Here is a 13,521-nt window from a genome sequence, read left to right as displayed (position 1 = left end):
AGGTGTGAAATAGTCAAAACATTGAATACAAAGAAACAAAACTCAACAAAATATTTTTGTTTAAATAAAATTCCATTAATTTCAGTGTATTTATATACTGTAGTGCCAAGTCACAAATGAAGTTTTCTCAGGGCACTGTTCAAAAACAATCACATTCATGAAAAAGCCAATCAGTAAAAGTTATCTAAGGAAGCCAGCAGATTACATGTGGCTTATGGTCCTTACAATTTTGGTTCTGGCTGCCAGCTGCTACATGCATTTGTTTACCTACAAAAAGAGTCAAAGTGGCTGAAAATAGGGTAAATGTTAAATTAACCATTCATATTAGTTTACATACAGATTAAATTCAGCTGAGTCTGCAAGTGTTTTGTTTTCATTTAGTGCAGACCTGCATTTCAGTATTGTTTTCAGTATATCTTAAGAACGAGCAATTGATCCAATGTGATCCAATTCTGGCTTCTTCTTCTTCTTTTGATTAAAGTTGATTTAACATTTTATGAAGAATTGTTGATGGGACATCAAAACAACCACTTTGTTTTTCACTTTTTCTGTCATATAAATGAGAGATCTTCACACATATGTATTATTTCACAGTTGGCCTGTGTCTCTTTATTACTTTGCTTGTTGGTTTTAGAACTTTTTATTTTAACATGAATGTTTTCTCTCCCCATCGTTGGCACCAGCTGTGTCTCCACATCATGTGATTCTGTTGACAGCAGCAACACTCCGAGCTTCACTGGAATCAATTTGTTCAACAAAAATAATGCTCAGAATCATGCAAACTAATCCAGATATCTATTTTATTAGTGATGGGTCTGGTAAACCCATTAACGTTACAGGTTATTGGCTTCCTCTTCTCCTCAGACCCTTGTTTCAGGACGTCTGAGCACATGCTAGCAGCTCGGTTGGACCAACATTGCCCCATGCCGAAGCTGAGGCGCAGCAGCAGCTCTGGAGCAGACGGTCATTTCCGACAACTCCGTATGGACCTGACGTCTGAATACGCTTGATGTTTTACAAAGGGACGATTGCAGACCTTTTTAGAGGATGGGGGAACCCAGTGACCTTCAACACGTCACAATACAAAGTTACATGTACAAATAAAAAGTAGATTTACTTTGCCTACCACAATGCTCTACGGAAATAAAAATGCATAAAGGGGAAAAAAGTTAAATGAAACAAGATAAAAAACAAGAACCATAAATCCCTACTCCAAACACTGACTAGATGTAGTTACACCATTTTTGTTTCATTCATAAGTACACGTACACCCTAAAGCAGTACGACTTGGCAAATCAATGAAAGGAAATTTATCCTTCAAGCAAGGAACAGCTGGACTTTTCTCAAACCTATTGGTCTTCCACTTAGTTCCTGAGCTGCACTTAAAGCCTCCTGATAGGATTCAAATAACAAAGTAGCAGAACCTTTGGGTGCTCCGCCTCGTTCATACTCAAGTGAGACAGATCCAGGTATGACGTGGTATCCATGGCAGAAATCATAGATTTCTTCACATTTGATTGTGAATGGCAAGTTAATCATCTGCACACAGGTAGGACTATCCAAATGCTGTGCTGGAGGACCAAAATGGTCATCAGCACCATTGCCCTTGTATCGTGGAGAATGGGAACTCACTGCACGAGGTTCATTGTTGGAACCTCCATGGAAGCGATCCCCCGTATTAGCCATTGGCATATTACCATCTCGAGCAATGCTTGCATCAGGGTAAGAAGAGTTATCAGGTGGAAAAGACGCCTCGCTGCTCCTCCCTGAGTACTGCTCCTCTCTTGGCATTGGTTCACTCCCCTTAAGTGTCTCATCAACCAACTGTTTCATCTGAGAACGTGTGATACAATTCATCATCACTTCACAACCAAGAAACTGACGTCCATTGAGACGGAGTGTCTCCATAGCCTCTGCCTCAGACCCAAAAACAACCAAAGCCTGTCCAACCTTTGCACCACTGTGGTCATGCAGAACATGAACTTTGTCCTCTGTGACATTAAACCCACGGAAAAAGCTGAGGATCTCGACTTTCCTCACATCAAATGGGAGGTACCTCACGAACACACATGATCTCTCGGTGTCATATGAGTTCCTGGGGTAAGAAGAAGGTCCTTCCTGGTATTCAGACCTTTCCAAATTTCCAGAAGGTCTGACGTTCTCATTTTGAGAACCCATAAGCTTGACCATGTCGTCTTTTGAGATGGGACGTGCAGATATGCTTTGATGCCATAACCGTTTACTCTCAGGACTTAAGGCTTCGCTAACATCTTGGCGGCTCCTGAAGAGTACTAATGCAGATCTAGTTCTTTGTCCATACTTGTCTGTTAAGAACAGGATCTGGTCATTTTTGAGTTTTGCGTCAGGAAAAAGCAGTTTTACATGTTCCACTTCTGCTGAAAAAGACAGATTCTCCAACATCACACAGTATTCTTTATTACCGGTAGATGGAGAGTTATTCCTCTGGGCCACAGGTGACCGTGACCTATCGCGTTGTGGATTTGTCCGGCTGAAACCAGGTGATCTCCACATTTGAAGGTGGTCAGTTTTGTTGCTCCTCGTTCTGTCGACGTCCTCAGACATGAATCCAAGCATTCGCATTTTCGCCACAGCATTAAACCAGTCATGGGAATATGTTCTCCTAACATCAATGTACCTTGTTCCAATGTATTGCCCATCCCTCCTTAAGGCCTGGCCTACATCCTGCCTTGTTGCAAATGTAACATAGCCAATTCCATTCAATCGTCCATCCGGGTGTTTTAACAGCAGAATTTTATCTATGGTTAGACCAGAAAAAAATTTACGAATGTGATCCTCAGTCACCATAAATGGCAGACCTTTAAGAAATACACCATAGAACTCTTCATTTTGTGAAGGCCTCTGATGCTGGGAGTCAGGACTATAACCTGATTGGCCACTGGATCCTGGGCCCACCTCTGGGTACACATATCTTTGTGCACGTCCAACATCATCATCAAATACGTTCTTTTGATCCAGCTCAACATGTTGGGCCGTTCTTTCAAGAAGTTTCTGCATCTCTGTTTTGCTGCTCAGTAGCAAGGTTACCGGTGAATCCATGATGCATCCCCCTGACCGTGTCATGGCTCTTCTCGCATCTTCATCTGAAGCAAAGATAATGAAAGCTTCTTCTCGTTTCCCACCAATTATATGCACGCCTCCGTCTGGGATATGGAGGCCAGTGAAGAACCTGCGAACATCCCCAGAATCTGCCATGCCACTTAGTCCCTGTAAACGGATGACGACTTCCATGTTGAGGCACAAACAACTCCACCTGTAGACAAAGGGGTAAAGAATAATATTACTGCCCACAGAGCCTCACTTGCTCTGCAACAATTTCCCACCATTCCAGCGTAACACAAAAATCTAAACAGCTATGAATAATCTAACAAAGCAGGAACATTTTAAATTCTTACTAAAAGCACCTTTAAAATTGCACCTGCACAGTAATATTCTGGATAAATTTCAGTCTGATTTTCGCAAAATGCACTCAACTGAAACTGCCTGTAACATACTGATGTCTGCAGACTTTGGTCAGTGCAGTGTACTCATTTTATTGGATCTATCATCAGCTTTTGACACAATCAACCACAATATTCTGCAACATAGACTGCAAAATGAGTTTGGAATTCCTGGAACTGTTCATAAATGGTTTAATTCCCATTTGAGCAACAGACCCTTTCCCATGTTTGCGAATAACATAGTCCAAAATTATTCATTTATTGTATGGTGTCCATCAGGGTACAATATTAGGTCCTATTCTGTTCCTTTTATGCATTAACCCCCTTGTAAAGATTATCAGTAGCTTCAAAAATGTGTCTTACCAGTGTTGATCAAATTCAACTGTATTGTTCGTTCTGTGACTCAGAATTACACAAGTTAGCTGAATTACTAAATTTCCCATATTAAGGCATGGCTAGCTAACAACTGCCTTCAGTTAAATTCTAGGAAGACTGAAACCCTGATCATTACTCCTGAACAGAAAGTTCCTTGGATCAAGCAACACCTCGGTTCTCTGGGCTTATCAACTCAGACAAGCCTCAGAAACCTTGGTGTTCTGTTTGACCAGTTTGTCTTTGGACAAACATTCAAGACTTTTGGTAAAAAATTGCTTTTATCATCCGAGAAATATTTCTAAATTGAGGGCAAATGTTATGCAAATCTGACCTGGAGATCTTTATTTATGCTTTTATTTCTTCTCGTGAAGATTTTTGTAATTCCCTTTTTGCGTGTTTTAACAAATCTGCTGTCGCTCGACTCCAGTTGGTTTAGAACGCTGCTGCAAGGCTTTTAACAGTAACTACTAGGTCACACATTACTCCAGTTTGATCTTCTCTACATTAGTTATCTGTTGAATTTAGAATTAAAAAAATTTCAGTCTTGACTTTTAGAGCTTTAAATGAACAGGACCCCAATACATCACTGAAATGTTGATTTATTCTACAGCCCGTATCCTTAGGTATACGGGCTGTAGTGCTGAACCTCCTAAAGGTCCTAAAGACATGGTTTAAAACTCAAGGCTCAAGTATACTGCCGCGTACGTACGCGTGAACACAGAGGGTTCAGTCATTAAACTCCAGCAGACACCCCGAGCAGCTTCACAGATAAGGGGCGTTTACCTTCGGGACAAATTGAGGTCACTGATTGGTCATTTGCTGACACGCCTACTGGATTGATTGACAGGTTGGAAAAAATAAAAAAAGCGAGCGCTGGCAGCCTCACTGGTGTTCTGTGTTTATGTTGTTAATAAAAAGATAAAATAAAATAAAAAACAGGGAGCGCTGGCTCTACAGCCCACACATCAGACCAGCCCACCAGGAAATCTCCAGAACCTCCCGCAGCCAAGCTGGACCTGAGTTTAATTCGCTCATGAAATTCCTTCATTTCTCACAATTTCCGTCATGGCATCAACGAAGGAGGAAGACATCACTTGCCTCTTGGCAAAAAAACAAAAGAAAAGGCCAGATCAGAGATGAAGAAGGGGAATTTAATACATTGGTGTCGCATACAAAACAGTTTGTCACCGTGTAGTTTATTGTGCGTACGCATATGCGGTCATAAAAATTTGAGCTTTGAACAGACATGCCCTGGGGGGTACGCACGTACCTCTGCGTACGTACGTGCGTACCTCTGCGTATAGTTGTACGCGGCAGTATACTGGGGGCTTCAGGTTGCTCTATCATTTCAGGCCGTAGAATGCACTGTCCCTGTCTTTTTGAGTGATTTGTCTTTGTTGATTCCTTTAAAAAGCAGCGTCAAGACATTTTTATTCCATCGTTTAGTTTAATGTTTTACTTATAAAGTTTTCATCAGCTGTTCTTACTGTGTTTTTTTTAAAGCCTGCATTCTGTATTTCTGTAAAGCACTTGGTGATATTATCTAGGAAAGGTGCTATATAAAACAAGTTTACTTAGTACTTACTTACTTAAAAATAGGGATGCACCGATCCACTTTTTTTTACTTCCGATCCCTAAGTATGAATATCGTCCGATACCGATCCAATTCCGATATCATGATCATCATTGATTTTATATGAAGCTGTAATAATTTCCTCTCAGGTAAAATTTGTACAAATATATGCATACATGTCCAAAAAGGCAACTTGAGGTAAGTTGTATTAATGATGGATAAGTTTTAAAGCTAGAATTAAATTCTAACACAAAACATGTTTTTTTTTTTTAATACCTAGCTTTAAAGTGGATATTAAAGTGATTAATTTAAGTGATTGTTTAAAGTTATTTTATATTTTTTTAATAAGGGGCAGATATAAGAATTTTTTTTCTTCTTTCTGCACTCTTTTCATTCATGTTTTCTTTTTGATGTTTTTTTAAAATTGTTTCTTTTAAATGAATGAATAAATGAATTAAATAAAATGTTAAATGGCTTCAAACATCTGCTACGTTAATGACATAAACCAAGAGGCATGTTCCTATTTTTAGTATTTTACATCACTTTATAATGTAGCCATTTTTGTTTTTAATATATATAATTTTCAAATAATGTTTTTTATGATTGTCTACTGTTGTACTGATAAATATCTCTGGAGGTTAAACTATATCTTAGCTGCAAGTATAAAACTGTGAAATCCTTCGTTTTCTACAACTGATAGTGGTTGGTCATTAATTATGATGAAGTTTAGCAACTTCTCTGTAAACATTTGAGCTCCGTGGTTTCAGCGACGTCTTCTTCTTGTTCAATCCAAAGCAGGCAGCCTGATTTGGGGCAGCCACGCTCAAGTCTGTCCCTCCTCAGAGACAGGCAGACTGAGCGGGGCAGATTGGACGCGGCTGACAGGGGTCGAGTTGGCCGCCCCGGGTTGAGCAAAGAGCAGCGCCCCGCTGAAGCCACGGAGCTCGAATGTCCATCGTAAAACTAACTTTACCGTGGTTTAATGTGGCGCTATGGCTCTGCAGACATTGCACGTTGCTGCATTGCTTTGTGGTGGTTTTAGTGTAAAATACTTCCAGACAACGGACATGTTTAGATGGAAAAGTTTGTTAGCTGTTAGCCACAGTGCTGCTAACTCAGCCCTCACGTTGTAGCTGGCTGCAAACTATGAACTGGATTTCCTGAATGTGAGGCGGGTCTTATTACTCTGGGCTCATGAGACACGCCGCCGTTCAGGAAATCCATTCCGTAGTATGAAGCAAACTTGCATCATGGATCGGAAATATCGGCAGGAGGATCGGAAAATCCGATACGTAAATTATGTTGGTATCGGCCTCCGATACTGGATCGGATTGACCCCATCCCTACTTAAAACCATCCAACTTTAAATTAGGTGGCCTTTTTTTTTGTTGCAAATCTTCATATTCACCACCTCAGGCTCCAGAGTTGTAAACTGAACACACAACATCGAACACATCTTTTGATACACACCTTTGCGCAAAATGCACTGTGCTTCACCATCTAGATTTAAACAAAACTTCAAAAACGATCTACCAAATAGTTCCACGTATTTTGCCAAAATATGTTTAACCAAAGTACCATAGCTACTGAAATGTGACAGTCTTGATGATAGTTTCTTATAAATCCAGTCCTGGAATGGTGTCCTGAAAAAAACATTACCACAGCCTCTTGTGTTTACCTTACCAGCAGTTGTTTAACAAGTCAATTTTCCACTTGATCTGGAGCATCCAAAACAAAACAACAAAAAAAAACAGCCCTAAATTGTTGCCCTTTTGCAGCTTGTAACACTCACAAACTCCGATAAAGTTAGAGAAGCCAGACTGAGATGGTTTGGACACGTCCAGACGAGGGACAGTGGGTCTATCAGCAGAAGGAACTTAGAAATGCAGCTGCCAGGTAAAAGACAAAGAGGAAGACCAAAGAGGAGATAACAGTGTTTCCCCTACTATTATACAAGCAGGGTGCACCACCCCGTCAACAGAGCCGAGCACCCCGTCTACCGAACCCCACCCCCAACCAACTGTCGGAACAGACGTAACACTAAACTAGCAGCTTGCAATGCAGGTGCACTAGCTAAAAAGAAAAGACAGCCTCTTCCCTCCTACTGAACACTCACGCTGAATGCCCCCCCCCCACAAACGAAAACTTTCAGTAACAACTTTCAGTAAAAACAGCGGATGGCTCATGTGCGTCTGTCTCTCCCACTCCCAAAAATAAAAATGTCGGTACAGACATCGTGTGGCTGAGATGTGTCTGTCTCTCTACTCTGACCTGTTTTAAAACTGTAAAATTGGCGGCACAAACAGCGCGCAGCCATGTCTCCCCCCCCCCCCCCCCCAAAAAAAAACTAACTGGGCGCCGCGCAGCTCAGGACGTCGCCGTCCATCCCCCCCCCAGTAAATGCGCTGCAACAGATATGCATTGACTGCATACGCTGTACAAGTATGATTGACTTAAGCTGTTTTAGCAACAGATAGGGAGCTTTGTTATTTTATCTTGTTGTGTTTGGAAAATAATGCTTATTCAGATCAGTTGGTGCCTGTCTATAAAACTAATATGCCAACAATGAACCCAATGAACGGGTGAGACGGACCAATTTTACTATTGCAGCCTTTAAGTCCAAAGAAGAGCACATTAAACAAAAACTAACGTGTCTAGATCAGACCACACTTCAGCAAGTGTTGGACTGTACAGATCAGGCACGCTTAGCACAGCATGTCAAGTCCAAGACTTGACAACAAAACAAGTTTAAATTACTAATAACTCATCAACACCATCACAATGCCAATAACACATTCAGTGTAGGACACCACTCCAGTAGTCAATTACATGCCAGGGAGACAGAAAAGTGGGTGAAGAATTTATCTGACAGACAGCTCACCCAGCTGGAGACAGAGATTCTTGCCAGGGGACTGAACTTTGCGGTTGCACCAAGTAGAATGGTGGAGAATCTCTGGTGGAGATGATCACAGCCACAGAGTCAGCCATCCGTAACAACAAATGAAAGAGGGTGAAGCAGAACAGCTCAGAATCAAAGTTTCAGCCTGCCTCAGCAATGCCAAACCACCACCTTCCAACATCAGTAGAGAGGAGAGGGATGCACTCACCACTCTTAGCAAGGACAAAAACATCATCATTCTCCCAGCAGACAAAGGAAGGTGCACAGTGATTTTGAACCAGAAAGACTATCATGAGAAAGTTATGACACTCCTTAGTGACTTAAACACTTATGAACCTCTGAAAAGAGATCCAGGAAGTGGTTACAAGAAGAAGTTAATAGATTGCCTGAAAAATTTGGAACAGGACAAGGCTATTGACCGTATTCTGTACCACAGACTGTACCCAGGGGAGGCCACACCTAGTCTGTATGGTTTACCTAAAATCCACAAACAAGGTGTACCTTTAAGACCAATTGTTAGTATGATTAACTCTGTCACTTACAATGTTTCCAAATATCTGGCGTCTGTACTCATCCCTTTAGTTGGCAGCTCAGAACACCACATACAGAACACCATGGACTTTGTGGACAAGGTGAGGGATGTCATCATGGAGAATGATGAAACAATGGTCTCTTTTGATGTCACATCACTCTTTACGTGCATTCCTGTTGATGATGCAGTAGAGGTGGTCAGTTTAAAATTAAAATCAGACACCACTCTGAGCAGCAGGACCACGCTTTCCACAGAACTGTGTCAACTCTTGAAACTGAGCCTGCAGTCAACCTACTTCACACATGGGGAGCAATATTATAGGCAGAAACATGGGTGTGCTATGGGGTCTCCAGTATCTCCTATTGTTGCAACCTGTACATGGAGGAGGTAGAAAAAGAAAGAAAAAAAAAAAGAGTACTGACCACATCAACTATGTGGATAAATACATCAAGTTCACATGAGAAGATGTAAAAAAATGGCAGGTTGGCTTTCTTGGACTATGAGCTCTCAGTCTCTGATAGAGGACATTTGCAAACTGAGGTGTACCACAAACCCACCCACACAGAACAGTATTTGCAGTTTGACTCCCATCACCCTTTGGAGCACAAGTTAGGAGTCATCAGGACTCTGTATCACAGAGCAGACAGCATCCCCACTAGCTCAGGAGCCAGGCAGAAGGAGAAATACCACACAAGACAGGCTCTAGAGCAATGTGGATATCCTAACTGGGCCTTCCTGAAAACAGAGAAGAAACCCAAACAGGACTCCAGTCAGCCATCAGGTGAAAAGAGGAACCCAGACCAATGGTCATTCCATATGTTGAGGGAGTATCAGAGAAACTGAGACATTTATTTTCTAAACATAACGTCCCAGTGGCTTTTAAACCCCAAAATACATTATGGCAAAGACTGGTTCATCCCAAAGATCCAGTCCCCCGGCACAAACAGAGCAATGTTGTGTATTCTGTTCAGTGTCAGGAGGGCTGTGATCAGTCTTACATCGGGGAAACAAAACAGCCACTGGCCAAAAGGATGGCCCAGCACAGAAGATCAACATCATCAGGCCAGGACTCTGCGGTCTACACTCATCTCCAGGCCAGCGGTCACTCTTTCGGGGATGAAGATGTTCACATCCTGGACAGAGAGGAACGATGGTTTGAGAGAGGAGTAAAGGAGGCCATCTTTGTGAAAAGAAATCGTCCATTGTTAAACAGGGGGGGTGGAAGCCTCCGGGTTCAACTGTCCCCCTCTTAAGCCCCCAATATACTGCCACATACGTCCATACGCAGAGGTACGAGCGTACCCCCCCCCCCCCCCCAAGGCATGTCCGTGTAAAGCTCAAATTTTTACGACTGCGTACGCGGTGTCGCACAATAAACTGCTCAGCGATGGACTGTTTTGTCTGCGACACCAATGTATTAAATTCCCCTTCTTCATCTCTGATCAGGCCTTTTCTTTTTTTGCCAAGAGGAAGTGATCTCTTCCTCCTCCTTTGAGGTCACGACTGAAATGGTGAGAAATGAAGGAATTTGTCACGAGTGAATTAAACTCAGGTCCAGCGTGGCTGCGGGAGGGTCTGGAGATTTCCTGATGGGTTGGTCTGATGTGTGGGCTGCGCAAAGCCAGTGCTCCGTTTTTTTAGATCTTTTTATTAACAACATATAAACACAGAACACCGCTGTGGCTGAGGCTGCCAGCACTCCCCCCCCCCCCCCGACATGTCAATCAATCCAGTAGGCGTGTCAGCAAAAGTCCAATCGGCGACCTCAATTTGTCCCAAAGGTAAACGCCACTTGTCTGTGAAGCTGCTCGGCAACTGCTCAGGGTGTACGCTGGAGTACGAAGTCTGAACCCTCTGCATACAGTACATGCGTACGTACGCGTGAACAGACGTACGCGGCAGTATACTGGAAGCTTAGCAATGCTGTTATTGCTAGTATCCTCAATCCCCTGTGAATATTAAACAGCCATCAGTGTGTTAATGATCCATTGTTAGGCTGATGGTCCTTCTTGACCATGTGAGCAGCTGGTTTTGGTTGTCAGCAGCAAACTGGTTGATCCACTCTGAGAAGGTGCTATTTAAGAGACTGAGCTGAATACAGAACCTCAGACTGAAGAAGTCTTTTGGATGAAAGACGAAACATATCTAATTTTTTTTGTTTTTGTTGCTTTGTCTTGTTTTTTGAATGTCCAAAGAACCAGATTGAACTTTTATTATATTTTTCTACCTGGATTATTGAGCATGCATCAGGATATTATGCCAACACAAACCCAGCAGCAGGTTATTAACCTATCACAATGAAGGCTCAATTTGAACAAATGACCATCATCAAAAACCAAGTCATCTTCATCCACACTTTCACAATCACTGATGACAATATCACACACCTCTAAGGATGAGTTCCACAGTGTAAAATCTCTGTTTGTGGTTAGCACATTTTGCAGGACAGCTTTCCTCCCAGTTTTGACCAGGTAAACTGTTCCATAAGGTATACCAACATTTCTGATGAAAAAAGGAGGCCAATCCACTGGTTCTGCCAATGTTTCCAAACTTACCCAACCTCCCAGGTTATTTGCATGCCAGATCTGACAAGCACCTCAGATGTAATTACAGATGTGACAAGAACGCTTTTCTCCTTTTTGATAACAAAGCTGAATTACAGATGTGCTCTGCAAGGTTTGCATTTAAAATTGCAGCAACTACTGCATAGTCAAGAAAATAGAATGTCTAACTGTATGCTCCCCCAAAAAATCGCATAACATGGTTACCAACAAAGAATTGAGAACGTTCATGCAAACCATTTCAGCACCGTTTGAACCAGAGGAATCCATAATCGTCACTGAACTCCGCATATCACGATTTAATAATGATAATTTATACCACGCTCGTCAAGTGCCCACATATTTTAATTGCTTACTATTGTTGTTTATCGTATGTACTCTATATACTGTCTTGTCTAAACCAGGTCCCTCTTAAACGAGTCCTCATGACTCAATGAGACTACCTGTATAAATAAAGGTTAAATAACTAAATAAAACGTCTTTAAACGTGTACCCTTACGTAAACTTTCACTGTAAAGTTAAAAGCAGAAAAAACCCGAGTGTCCTCGTGGGATGTCAATAAAACCATTTAGCTAGTAATCAAAACTATAATTAAAACAAAACATGTGGTTTAAAATTACTGTCAAGCTGTACTCAAAATGCCACATTTATCGTGAAATCATAGCTGTTAATAGCAAACATCGTCGACGACTTGGCCGACGGTTGCATGCGCTAAGCTAACGTTAGCTTTATGGCTATAAGGCCCGATAGCTGTCCGCTTTAGCCTTAGCTCGTGCGATGTTCGTCGCAGTTAGGCCTCGAATGCAACTTTTTTCATCATATTTTTATAAAAAAGCCTATTGAACAATGGCCGAACTTACACAACGGACAAATGCTGGAACAAAATCGAAAGTGCAGAGGAACACACTGCAAATGGGTCCGGCTTCGGTTAAATTCAGTGAAGCGTCGAGTTTCCCAACGTTCTTCTTCTTCTTCGTGGGTTTTTTTCAACGGTCAGCAAACATGTCGAAGGTTCTTCGTTGTGGCAAATTATGGGGTTGCATACTGCCATCTACTGGACTGGACATGTAAAAGCATTGTAACCTCTTATTTATTTTTATTTTTTGCTCTTGTCTCTATGTGCAAATGCATGTAAAATAATATAAAAGCGTATGGAATTCATAATCTGAGTTTTTGTAGTTTTGTTTAAATGTATCTTTTACCCAGTTTCAGTCAGACTTTGCCTAAAATACAACTACACTTGAACATCTCTTTCTGACAAGCTTTTGATAACATTTAGAATTACCTAAAAACGTTAATCTGGTTCTCTGGACATTCAAAAAAACAAAACAATGCAAAAAAAAAAAATATGTAGAAACGTTTCGTCTCTCATCCAAAAGACTTCCTTAGTCTGAGGTGCTGTATTCAGCCAAAAACAAAATCTTTGTGAAAAGAAACCGTCCATCATTAAACAGGGGTGGAGGCCTCAATGCTCAACTGTCCCCCTCTTACAATGCTGTGATTGCTAGTATCACTCAGCCTCCTGTCACTCAGACCATGTGATCAGCTGGTTTATGTTGTCAGCAGCAAACTGGTTGATCCACTCTGAGAAGGTGCCATTTATAAGACTGAGCTGAATACAGCACCTCAGACTGGAGAAGTCTTTTGGATGAAAGACGAAACATTTCTACAATTGTTTTTTTTTTATGTCCAGAGGACCAGATGTACTTTTTTAGGTTCAAGACAAAACAACTGGACTTTATTTGTAACAGAAGACGTTTCGCTTCTCATGCGAGGAGCTTTCTCAATTCAAAGAGCAGCTACACATACATATCTAGATCTTAAATACTTGTACTTTGTTTTTGTTATTTTTGGATGTATCTGTGATACTGAGTACACAATTTCGTTCCACCTCATGTAACACGTGATGCAAATAATATGAATCACCTTGAGTGGATGCATGCTCAATAATCCAGGGTTTGGGTTAGGTAGATAAATCTAGCAAGGCTGAGTCAGGGCCTCTGGGCAGATTGTTGAAACGTTCCATCTTTTGTCCAGAAGACTCCTTCAGTCTGAGGAGCGGCAAACTCTGCTCTCTGCTTTGTTTGCAGCTTAGTCATGGT

At 41.6% G+C, this 13,521-nt stretch overlaps 1 protein-coding gene and 1 pseudogene across 1 annotated transcript; one reads left to right on the top strand and one right to left on the bottom strand.

The window, feature by feature from the left end:
• Positions 1-1,010, top strand: part of LOC119409760 — a 16,925-nt pseudogene extending 15,915 nt beyond the window's left edge.
• Positions 473-12,703, bottom strand: LOC119409443 (RNA-binding protein 12B-B). The gene is made up of 2 exons (XM_037676330.1): positions 12,280-12,703; positions 473-3,292 (listed from the first exon to the last, which is right to left on the bottom strand). The coding sequence occupies exon 2, from the start codon at positions 3,268-3,270 to the stop codon at positions 1,318-1,320; it is 1,953 nt and encodes a 650-aa protein (XP_037532258.1). The 5' UTR covers positions 3,271-3,292; positions 12,280-12,703; the 3' UTR covers positions 473-1,317.
• Positions 12,704-13,521: the final 818 nt, after the last annotated feature.

Source organism: Nematolebias whitei, chromosome 5, assembly GCF_014905685.2.
Source record: "Nematolebias whitei isolate Nwh7 chromosome 5, NemWhi1, whole genome shotgun sequence".
Lineage (NCBI taxonomy): Eukaryota > Metazoa > Chordata > Actinopteri > Cyprinodontiformes > Rivulidae > Nematolebias > Nematolebias whitei.
The sequence above is the reverse complement of the archived record's forward strand: the minus strand, read 5'-3'. Positions and strand labels throughout refer to the sequence as shown.

What these genes read in the sequence shown, in the direction of transcription:
- LOC119409443 (XM_037676330.1), bottom strand. Translation starts at nt 3,270, where the DNA reads ATGGAAGTCGTCATCCGTTTACAGGGACTAAGTGGCATGGCAGATTCT.